Source organism: Salvelinus fontinalis, chromosome 11 (assembly GCF_029448725.1).
Source record: "Salvelinus fontinalis isolate EN_2023a chromosome 11, ASM2944872v1, whole genome shotgun sequence".
NCBI classification, from domain to species: Eukaryota; Metazoa; Chordata; class Actinopteri; order Salmoniformes; family Salmonidae; genus Salvelinus; species Salvelinus fontinalis.
The window spans coordinates 3,245,458-3,257,086 of NC_074675.1; the positions used below are offsets into that span (position 1 = coordinate 3,245,458).

The 11,629-nt window shown below is 43.8% G+C and overlaps 1 protein-coding gene across 1 annotated transcript in view; it reads right to left on the bottom strand.

The window, feature by feature from the left end:
* LOC129864885 (rho GTPase-activating protein 8-like) overlaps positions 1–6,609 on the bottom strand; it is an 81,173-nt gene extending 74,564 nt beyond the window's left edge. Inside the window, exons 1-2 of the mRNA XM_055937187.1 lie at positions 6,293–6,609; positions 1,597–1,669 (exon numbers count right to left, since the gene is read on the bottom strand). Of these exons, the coding sequence (XP_055793162.1) occupies positions 1,597–1,636 (40 nt within the window). The 5' untranslated portion in view covers positions 1,637–1,669; positions 6,293–6,609. The remainder of the gene's footprint in view (positions 1–1,596; positions 1,670–6,292) is intronic.
* Between the last annotated feature and the right edge of the window lie 5,020 nt (positions 6,610–11,629).

Below are 11,629 nucleotides of genomic sequence, written 5' to 3' on the forward strand. Positions count from 1 at the left end.
TTTAGAGAGAACATCTACCTGTAACACCACTGACCCAGTACGCTTTAGAGAGAACGTCTACCTGTAACACCACTGACCCAGTACGCTTTAGAGAGAACATCTACCACCACTGACCCAGTACGCTTTAGAGAGAACATCTAACACCACTGACCCAGTACGCTTTAGAGAGAACATCTACCTGTAACACCACTGACCCAGTACGCTTTAGAGAGAACATCTACCTGTAACACCACTGACCCAGTACGCTTTAGAGAGAACATCTACCACCACTGACCCAGTACGCTTTAGAGAGAACATCTAACACCACTGACCCAGTACGCTTTAGAGAGAACATCTAACACCACTGACCCAGTACGCTTTAGAGAGAACATCAACCTGTAACACCACTGACCCAGTACGCTTTAGAGAGAACATCTACCACCACTGACCCAGTACGCTTTAGAGAGAACATCTACCACCACTGACCCAGTACGCTTTAGAGAGAACATCTACCACCACTGACCCAGTACGCTTTAGAGAGAACATCTACCACCACTGACCCAGTACGCTTTAGAGAGAACATCTACCACCACTGACCCAGTACGCTTTAGAGAGAACATCTACCACCACTGACCCAGTACGCTTTAGAGAGAACATCTACCTGTAACACCACTGACCCAGTACGCTTTAGAGAGAACATCTACCACCACTGACCCAGTACGCTTTAGAGAGAACATCTACCTGTAACACCACTGACCCAGTACGCTTTAGAGAGAACATCTACCACCACTGACCCAGTACGCTTTAGAGAGAACGTCTACCTGTAACACCACTGACCCAGTACGCTTTAGAGAGAACATCTACCACCACTGACCCAGTACGCTTTAGAGAGAACATCTACCTCTAACACCACTGACCCAGTACGCTTTAGAGAGAACATCTAACACCACTGACCCAGTACGCTTTAGAGAGAACATCTACCTGTAACACCACTGACCCAGTACGCTTTAGAGAGAACATCTACCACCACTGACCCAGTACGCTTTAGAGAGAACATCTACCACCACTGACCCAGTACGCTTTAGAGAGAACATCTACCACCACTGACCCAGTACGCTTTAGAGAGAACATCTACCACCACTGACCCAGTACGCTTTAGAGAGAACATCTACCACCACTGACCCAGTACGCTTTAGAGAGAACATCTACCACCACTGACCCAGTACGCTTTAGAGAGAACATCTACCTGTAACACCACTGACCCAGTACGCTTTAGAGAGAACATCTACCACCACTGACCCAGTACGCTTTAGAGAGAACATCTACCACCACTGACCCAGTACGCTTTAGAGAGAACATCTACCACCACTGACCCAGTACGCTTTAGAGAGAACATCTACCACCACTGACCCAGTACGCTTTAGAGAGAACATCTACCACCACTGACCCAGTACGCTTTAGAGAGAACATCTACCACCACTGACCCAGTACGCTTTAGAGGAATAGAAGGTAGAAAGACCATGTGCATTTCATGTGTTTCATGGATAGGATGAATAGTCATACAATCTCACCTATTAAAATAGTGTGTGTGTGTGTGTGTGTGTGTGTGTGTCTCACCTATTTCAGCCAGCTGCTCCAGATCAGTAGCTGAGATCATTGCTGTTTTCACTTTCACCTTCCACAGTCAACACTGAAAACACAGATGACATGATTATGTAAACACCAGCTCTGAAACACTGTAGACCCTGTCTTATTACCACTAGCTCTGTTACACTGTAGTCCCTGTCTTATTACCACTAGCTCTGAAACACTGTAGACCCTGTCTTATTACCACTGGCTCTGAAACACTGTAGTCCCTGTCTTATTACCACAAGCTCTGAAACACTGTAGACCCTGTCTTATTACCACTAGCTCTGAAACACTGTAGACCCAGTCTTATTACCACTAGCTCTGAAACACGGTAGACCCTGTCTTATTACCACTAGCTCTGAAACACGGTAGACCCTGTCTTATTACCACTAGCTCTGAAACACTGGAGACCCTGTCTTATTACCACTAGCTCTGAAACACTGTAGACCCTGTCTTATTACCACTAGCTCTGAAACACTGTAGACCCGGTCTTATTACCACTAGCTCTGAAACACTGTACACCCTGTTTAATTACCACTGGCTCCGAAACACTGTAGACCCAGTCTTATTACCACTAGCTCCGACACACTGTAGACCCTGTCTTATTACCACTAGCTCTGAAACACTGTAGACCCTGTCTTATTACCACTAGCTCTGAAACACTGTAGACCCGGTCTTATTACCACTAGCTCTGAAACACTGTAGACCCTGTCTTATTACCACTAGCTCTGAAACACTGTACACCCAGGCTTATTACCACTATCTCTGAAACACAAGCTCTGTAGACCCTGTCTTATTACCACTAGCTCTGAAACACTGTAGACCCTGTCTTATTACCACTAGCTCTGAAACACTGTAGACCCTGTCTTATTACCACTAGCTCTGAAACACTGTAGACCCTGTCTTATTACCACTGGCTCTGAAACACGGTAGACCCTGTCTTATTACCACTGGCTCTGAAACACGGTAGACCCTGTCTTATTACCACTAGCTCTGAAACACGGTAGACCCTGTCTTATTACCACTAGCTCTGAAACACTGGAGACCCTGTCTTATTACCACTGGCTCTGAAACACTGTAGACCCTGTCTTATTACCACTAGCTCTGAAACACTGTACACCCTGTCTCATTACCACTAGCTCTGAAACACTGTAGACCCTGTCTTATTACCACTAGCTCTGAAACACTGTACACCCTGTCTTATTACCACCAGCTCTGAAACACTGTACACCCTGTCTCATTACCACTAGCTCTGAAACACTGTAGACCCTGTCTTATTACCACCAGCTCTGAAACACAAGCTCTGTACACCCTGTCTTATTACCACTAGCTCTGAAACACTGTACACCCTGTCTTATTACCACTAGCTCTGAAACACTGTAGACCATGTCTTATTACCACTAGCTCTGAAACACTGTAGACCCTGTCTTATTACCACTGGCTCTGAAACACTGTAGACCCTGTCTTATTACCACTAGCTCTGAAACACTGTAGACCCTGTCTTATTACCACTAGCTCTGAAACACTGTAGACCCTGTCTTATTACCACTAGCTCTGAAACACTGTAGACCCTGTCTTATTACCACTGGCTCTGAAACACTGTAGACCCTGTCTTATTACCACTAGCTCTGAAACACTGTAGACCCTGTCTTATTACCACCAGCTCTGAAACACTGTACAAAAACCAACAATTTGTTTGTGTGAAATTAAGAATATGACCAGGAGGGAAATTCCATTATCCAGAACAAAAAACAACAATCATCATTAATACCAAAGCGAAACAATTAAAGCATATTGATAATATAATACGTGATGAAAACACCATATAGCTGCCGCAGCCTGAGAGAATTGACATACATGCAGTATAGAAGGAGTGAAAGGAGTTGAGTACACCTGGAGGTTGACTGTAGGACCCTACCCAGTACACCTGGAGGTTGACTAAGGACCCTACCCAGTACACCTGGAGGTTGACTGTAGGACCCTACCCAGTACACCTGGAGGTTGACTGTAGGACCCTACCCAGTACACCTGGAGGTTGACTGTAGGACCCTACCCAGTACACCTGGAGGTTGACTAAGGACCCTACCCAGTACACCTGGAGGTTGACTGTAGGACCCTACCCAGTACACCTGGAGGTTGACTGTAGGACCCTACCCAGTACACCTGGAGGTTGACTGTAGGACCCTACCCAGTACACCTGGAGGTTGACTAGGGACCCTACCCAGTACACCTGGAGGTGGACTGTAGGACCCTACCCAGTACACCTGGAGGTTGACTAGGGACCCTACCCAGTACACCTGGAGGTGGACTGTAGGACCCTACCCAGTACACCTGGAGGTTGACTAAGGACCCTACCCAGTACACCTGGAGGTGGACTGTAGGACCCTACCCAGTACACCTGGAGGTTGACTGTAGGACCCTACCCAGTACACCTGGAGGTTGACTGTAGGACCCTACCCAGTACACCTGGAGGTTGACTGTAGGACCCTACCCAGTACACCTGGAGGTTGACTGTAGGACCCTACCCAGTACACCTGGAGGTTGACTGTAGGACCCTACGCAGTACACCTGGAGGTTGACTGTGGGACCCTAATTCCACAGAACAAGACTGAAGGAGAGATTACTAGAAACGGTTGACCCTTTTATCTGTGGATGAATTGTCAGAGTAGAGGACCTTGTGTATTTCAGGTAAAATAACAACCCGATGTTTATTCCCGTTTTGATATTTCCACCTGCGTTTCCTGATGGCGTCTGGTGCAGGTGGACACAAACACACGGCCTGGTCCTCATGTTCGTTCAACTCTACGACGGCAGTTTGTATGGGGAAGTGGAACGCCCAGTAATGGACACACAACATCTTTGGTTACATCACATGATCTGCTTTACAATCTGTAATTAACTGTAGGCAGGTTTAACATCAGTTGAGTGGTGCATTTAAAAATGGTTGCCCAGAAGGTACAGAAATGATATAATACCTGTTGACAGGGATGACGGAAATGATTCCCACTAAAGGAGAATCATCTTTTTTTATAATCTACATTGCATGCTGGAAAAGGGTTTCATTTTATACATCAGCCTGTGTGTGTGACTCCTGATAGCTTTGATCCAAGTAGCCACATAAGTAACTAGGCAAATGTCATCGAGGTAAAGTTGGTTTTATATTTCATACATTCTGACAATCAGACGTTCAACAGACGTTCAACAGACGTTCAACAGATATTCAACAGATATTCAACAGACATTCAACAGACATTCAACAGATATTCAACAGATATTCAACAGACATTCAACAGACATTCAACAGATATTCAACAGACATTCAACAGATATTCAACAGACATTCAACAGACATTCAACAGACATTCAACAGACATTCAACAGACATTCAACAGACATTCAACAGACATTCAACAGATATTCTGACAATCAGACGTTCATCAGACGTTCATCAGACATTCATCAGACGTTCATCAGACATTCATCAGACATTCAACAGACATTCAACAGACATTCAACAGACATTCAACAGACATTCAACAGACATTCAACAGACATTCTGACAATCAGACGTTCATCAGACGTTCATCAGACATTCAACAGACATTCGCCAAAGGCCATTTAAAAATATAAAATAAATAACTAATTCACCGTTTGTCACAGAAACATCAAGCTAGATATGATATATTCTATACATTTCTAGCATAGTTTTACAACCTTTGTTTTTGAGGAAAAATTCCAGTTTTGATTTGATAGAAATACATAAAATCTCAAATATTAAAGATGAAGAAATCAATAACTAATTCAGTGATTGTCTCAGAAAAAAGTGACAATTTGCATTTATTTGCAATAACTTTAAAAGCAATGTAAATTTAAACTGTAATGTTTTATATATGAAGTTAGATAATGTTGACATAAAGTTGTACAATGTTTACCATCTTAAATTGTATGCCAAATCATTGTTTGTATTTTTAGTGCAGCAGTTCTGCATTTTAAAGTAGTTACAAGGCACAACAGTCAATGATTTAAACGTCTCTAATTTAACAGCAAAGACGCCCCTTCCAAGTGTTTTCTACTTTGCCTTTGTTGAAGTCCTTCGTTGTCATTCCCAGAGAAGCTGAATGGCACCATCTCTGTGACAAACGGTGAATTAGTTATTGATTTATACCGCTTTAAAATGGCATTTTATAGATTCTATGTATTTCTATCAATTCAAAAACTGGAATTTCTACTCAAAACAAAAAAAAAAGTTGTAAAAGTAAGCTAGACATTTATAAAATAAATCATATCTAGCTTGATGATTCTGTGACAAAAGGTGAATTAGTTATTGATTCCTACATTTCTAAAATGGCTTTTTGGCGAATGTCTGATGAATGTGTAAATATAAAACCAACTTTACTTCGGTGTAAAAGTCTCAAGTCTTTCACTGTTTTCTCATAACACAGAATAACTACACGTGACCTAAGCAGGACACGCAGATCACATTTTACATCGGCTCCTGTTCTTTCAGTTTAGTTTAACATGCACAGCCGACTACATACAGGTTGTTATTCATTTATAAAACTAGACTGGTACCGAACTGGAACTGAAGAATCACTTATTAAATCCGGTAAAAAACGGACGAGACTACGGAAAAGCCGTGAAGGACGGCAACATTCCGCGTGTGTGCGAATGATTCTCAACTCACCTGGACAAAATTCCTTGATAGCTGATAGAATTAACGTTCTTTTGAGTTAGAAACTGTTTTATAACTATTTTGACCGAAACACAACATGAACAATGACACTATCCGACTACGAACAATGAAATATGAACCTTAGCATCCCGTAAAAACGTTCCCGTTGTGGTTTGAATAAGTGACATTTTCTGCTCAGGTGCCTCTGGCAAAAAACTTCCTCAACGCCATGCTGACAGGGTAATGCGCATGCCCAAACAGAGTCCTCCTGCGGCATTCAACCAAACGAGTAGTCCGACATGAAGAAAAGTAGGAATTAAAATAGTAAGAAAACGAAAGTAAATCCTCTGTCACTTCCTTCTTCTCCCCTGATTACAAGGAAGTGAATGTCTAAAAGACAGAACATATTTCACTTTATAACAAGATGGGACCATTTAGATGGCTATCTGAACTCTCCTTCTATTGCAATTATATGTTGTCTCGATGGACAACTTTCTCAGCATGACTTCAGGTTTCCTGAATTATTATATTTGTGCTAAAAGAGGTTGATTGGTGATGAAAGCAGGAAGTGTTCAATGACTAATGATGAGTAGCCTCTCAATAGGCCACACTGTAGTGTATTTCATGACGACATTTTTTATTTTTTATTTTCTATTTGTTTTTCTATTGTGTTATTGACTGTACGTTTGTTTTATGTGTAACTCTGTGTTGTTGTCATACTGCTTTGCTTTATCTTGGCCAGGTCGCAGTTGTAAATGACAACTTGTTCTCAACTGGTCTACCTGGTTAAATAAAGGTGAAATAAATAAATAAAAATGACATGATGGTCACTCAAGGAGATGGAGCACTATGCCTCATCCAGCATATAATATTACTGGTCCTGTAGCCTACAGAAACATACTGGTCCTGTAGCCTACAGAAACATACTGCAGAAACATACTGGTCCTGTAGCCTGCAGAGACATACTGGTCCTGTAGCCTGCAGAGACATACTGGTCCTGTAGCCTACAGAAACATACTGGTCCTGTAGCCTACAGAAACATACTGGACCTGTAGCCTACAGAAACATACTGCAGAAACATACTGGTCCTGTAGCCTACAGAAACAAAATGGTCCTGTAGCCTACAGAAACATACTGGACCTGTAGCCTACAGAAACATACTGGTCCTGTAGCCTACAGAAACATACTGGTCCTGTAGCCTGCAGAGACATACTGGACCTGTAGCCTACAGAGACATACTGGTCCTGTAGCCTGCAGAAACATACTGGACCTGTAGCCTACAGAAACATACTGGTCCTGTAGCCTACAGAAACATACTGGTCCTGTAGCCTACAGAAACATACTGGTCCTGTAGCCTACAGAAACATACTGGTCCTGTAGCCTACAGAAACATACTGGTCCTGTAGCCTACAGAAACATACTGGTCCTGTAGCCTACAGAAACATACTGGTCCTGTAGCCTACAGAAACATACTGGTCCTGTAGCCTACAGAGACATACTGGTCCTGTAGCCTACAGAAACATACTGGTCCTGTAGCCTACAGAAACATACTGGTCCTGTAGCCTACAGAAACATACTGGTCCTGTAGCCTACAGAAACATACTGGTCCTGTAGCCTACAGAAACACACTGGTCCTGTAGCCTACAGAAACATACTGGTCCTGTAGCCTACAGAAACATACTGGTCCTGTAGCCTACAGAAACATACTGGTCCTGTAGCCTACAGAAACATACTGGTCCTTTAGCCTACAGAAACATACTGGTCCTGTAGCCTACAGAAACATACTGGTCCTGTAGCCTACAGAAACATACTGGTCCTGTAGCCTACAGAAACATACTGGTCCTGTAGCCTACAGAAACATACTGGTCCTGTAGCCTACAGAAACATACTGGTCCTGTAGCCTACAGAAACATACTGGTCCTGTAGCCTACAGAAACATACTGGTCCTGAGTCAGTCAGAGAGGACAGGCAGACAGACAGACAGACAGACAGACAGACAGACAGACAGACAGACAGACAGACAGGTAGGCAGACAGACAGACAGGCAGACAGACAGACAGGCAGACAAACAGACAGACAGGCAGACAGACAGACAGACAGACAGACAGACAGACAGACAGACAGACAGGCAGACAGACAGACAGACAGACAGACAGACAGACAGACAGACAGACAGACAGACAGACAGACATTCATCCGCATTAAAGAACCGAATGAGTTCCTTCACCAGTCACTTCTTATAACCAATGTAGTGTCGTAGTGACCCCTACTGGTAAAACCACCAGTCACTTCTTATAACCAATGTAGTGTCGTAGTGACCCCTACTGGTAAAACCACCAGTCACTTCTTATAACCAATGTAGTGTCGTAGTGACCCCTACTGGTAAAACCACCAGTCACTTCTTATAACCAATGTAGTGTCGTAGTGACCCCTACTGGTAAAACCTTCACCAGTCACTTCTTATAACCAATGTAGTGTCGTAGTGACCCCTACTGGTAAAACCACCAGTCACTTCTTATAACCAATGTAGTGTCGTAGTGACCCCTACTGGTAAAACCTTCACCAGTCACTTCTTATAACCAATGTAGTGGCGTAGTGACCCCTACTGGTTAAACCATCAGTCACTTCTTATAACCAATGTAGTGTCGTAGTGACCCCTACTGGTTAAACCACCAGTCACTTCTTATAACCAATGTAGTGTCGTAGTGACCCCTACTGGTAAAACCTTCACCAGTCACTTCTTATAACCAATGTAGTGTCGTAGTGACCCCTACTGGTAAAACCACAAGTCACTTCTTATAACCAATGTAGTGTCGTAGTGACCCCTACTGGTAAAACCACCAGTCACTTCTTATAACCAATGTAGTGTCGTAGTGACCCCTACTGGTAAAACCTTCATCAGTCACTTCTTATAACCAATGTAGTGTCGTAGTGACCCCTACTGGTAAAACCTTCACCAGTCACTTCTTATAACCAATGTAGTGTCGTAGTGACCCCTACTGGTAAAACCTTCACCAGTCACTTCTTATAACCAATGTAGTGTCGTAGTGACCCCTACTGGTAAAACCACTAGTCACTTCTTATAACCAATGTAGTGTCGTAGTGACCCCTACTGGTTAAACCATCAGTCACTTCTTATAACCAATGTAGTGTCGTAGTGACCCCTACTGGTTAAACCATCAGTCACTTCTTATAACCAATGTAGTGTCGTAGTGACCCCTACTGGTAAAACCTTCATCAGTCACTTCTTATAACCAATGTAGTGTCGTAGTGACCCCTACTGGTAAAACCTTCACCAGTCACTTCTTATAACCAATGTAGTGTCGTAGTGACCCCTACTGGTTAAACCACCAGTCACTTCTTATAACCAATGTAGTGTTGTAGTGACCCCTACTGGTAAAACCTTCATCAGTCACTTCTTATAACCAATGTAGTGTCGTAGTGACCCCTACTGGTTAAACCACCAGTCACTTCTTATAACCAATGTAGTGTCGTAGTGACCCCTACTGGTAAAACCTTCACCAGTCACTTCTTATAACCAATGTAGTGTCGTAGTGACCCCTACTGGTAAAACCTTCATCAGTCACTTCTTATAACCAATGTAGTGTCGTAGTGACCCCTACTGGTAAAACCTTCACCAGTCACTTCTTATAACCAATGTAGTGTCGTAGTGACCCCTACTGGTAAAACCTTCACCAGTCACTTCTTATAACCAATGTAGTGTCGTAGTGACCCCTACTGGTAAAACCTTCATCAGTCACTTCTTATAACCAATGTAGTGTCGTAGTGACCCCTACTGGTAAAACCTTCATCAGTCACTTCTTATAACCAATGTAGTGTCGTAGTGACCCCTACTGGTTAAACCATCAGTCACTTCTTATAACCAATGTAGTGTCGTAGTGACCCCTACTGGTAAAACCTTCACCAGTCACTTCTTATAACCAATGTAGTGTCGTAGTGACCCCTACTGGTAAAACCTTCACCAGTCACTTCTTATAACCAATGTAGTGTCGTAGTGACCCCTACTGGTAAAACCACCAGTCACTTCTTATAACCAATGTAGTGTCGTAGTGACCCCTACTGGTAAAACCTTCACCAGTCACTTCTTATAACCAATGTAGTGTCGTAGTGACCCCTACTGGTAAAACCATTCCATCTATTATTTAATGTAGATCACACATTGCTTCTGATGGCTGTTTCGTCACTGCCAGTAAAATGGAAAAAGATTTTGGTGAATGATGTCTGAAAATAAGCACTCGGTCAAAACATGAAAACAAAGATTGTTTACGATACCAGGATCATGGACCAATGATGCTCAAGGATTATCACATGGTAAATTCACGTGTGTTTTGTCTTTACACTCCCTGACACGGCCCTTTCCCCCTGAATCACATCCATTTCAAGGGCAGCAGTCCTGTTGTCTGGCAACAATGCCATTCTCTGTCCTCTTCAGACCTCTTCGTGACAGGAATACATTGAACTGCATGACATTCTGATGCCTGAGGTAAAATCTGGAGAAAGCCTGACACCTGGTGGCGGGATGAGGAACAGCACAGTGCTCAGTGGTGGGTTTGAATGGCTGGCTCCCTATTGGCTTACCATGTAGCCTGGGGACTCTTCTCCAAAACCATCAGCACTAGCTCAACACAAACACCCATGACACCTCATACCAGTCATGCCAAACTATAATTCCCCCCCCCCCCACACTCTCTGATTGGTACTGAGCTCCTGAGGATGCAGTGACATCAGAGACCTGCTCCACATGACTGTCCTCTAACCAATCCCAGCACAGCAAGCCGCAGAGCTCTGTGCCCATTGCCAACGCCTGCTTCGTGCCAACACACACCTGCACCATGGCTCCTCCTTCTGATGTCTGGAGACGTCCAGTTGTAACAGAACGTGTGCTTGATTCAGTCCTGGCTTAAATCAGAAAGGGGGAGAGGGAGAGAGAGAGAGAGAGAGGGAGAGAGGGAGAGGGAGAGAGGGAGAGAGGGAGAGAGGGAGAGAGGGAGAGAGAGGGAGAGAGGGAGAGAGAGGGAGAGAGAGAGAGAGAGAGAGAGAGAGAGAGAGAGAGAGAGAGATGGTGTCTGAGAACCAGCACCTTCCAGAATGTGTCTTTGTGTCTGACTCCGCCCCTCCCCCTGATCCTCTCAATAAGCCAGAAATGAATATGTATGAGTTGCTATCGAGCTCTGTGTCAAACAGCTGCTGCTTCTAATGGCTCCAACTGCGTCCCAAATGGTGCCCTGTTCCCTTTATAGTGCCCATAGGGCTCGGGTTGAGAGTAGTGCACTATGTAGGGAATAGGGTGCCATTTTGGATGTGGAGCTGCAAGTCTGAGTACTGAGC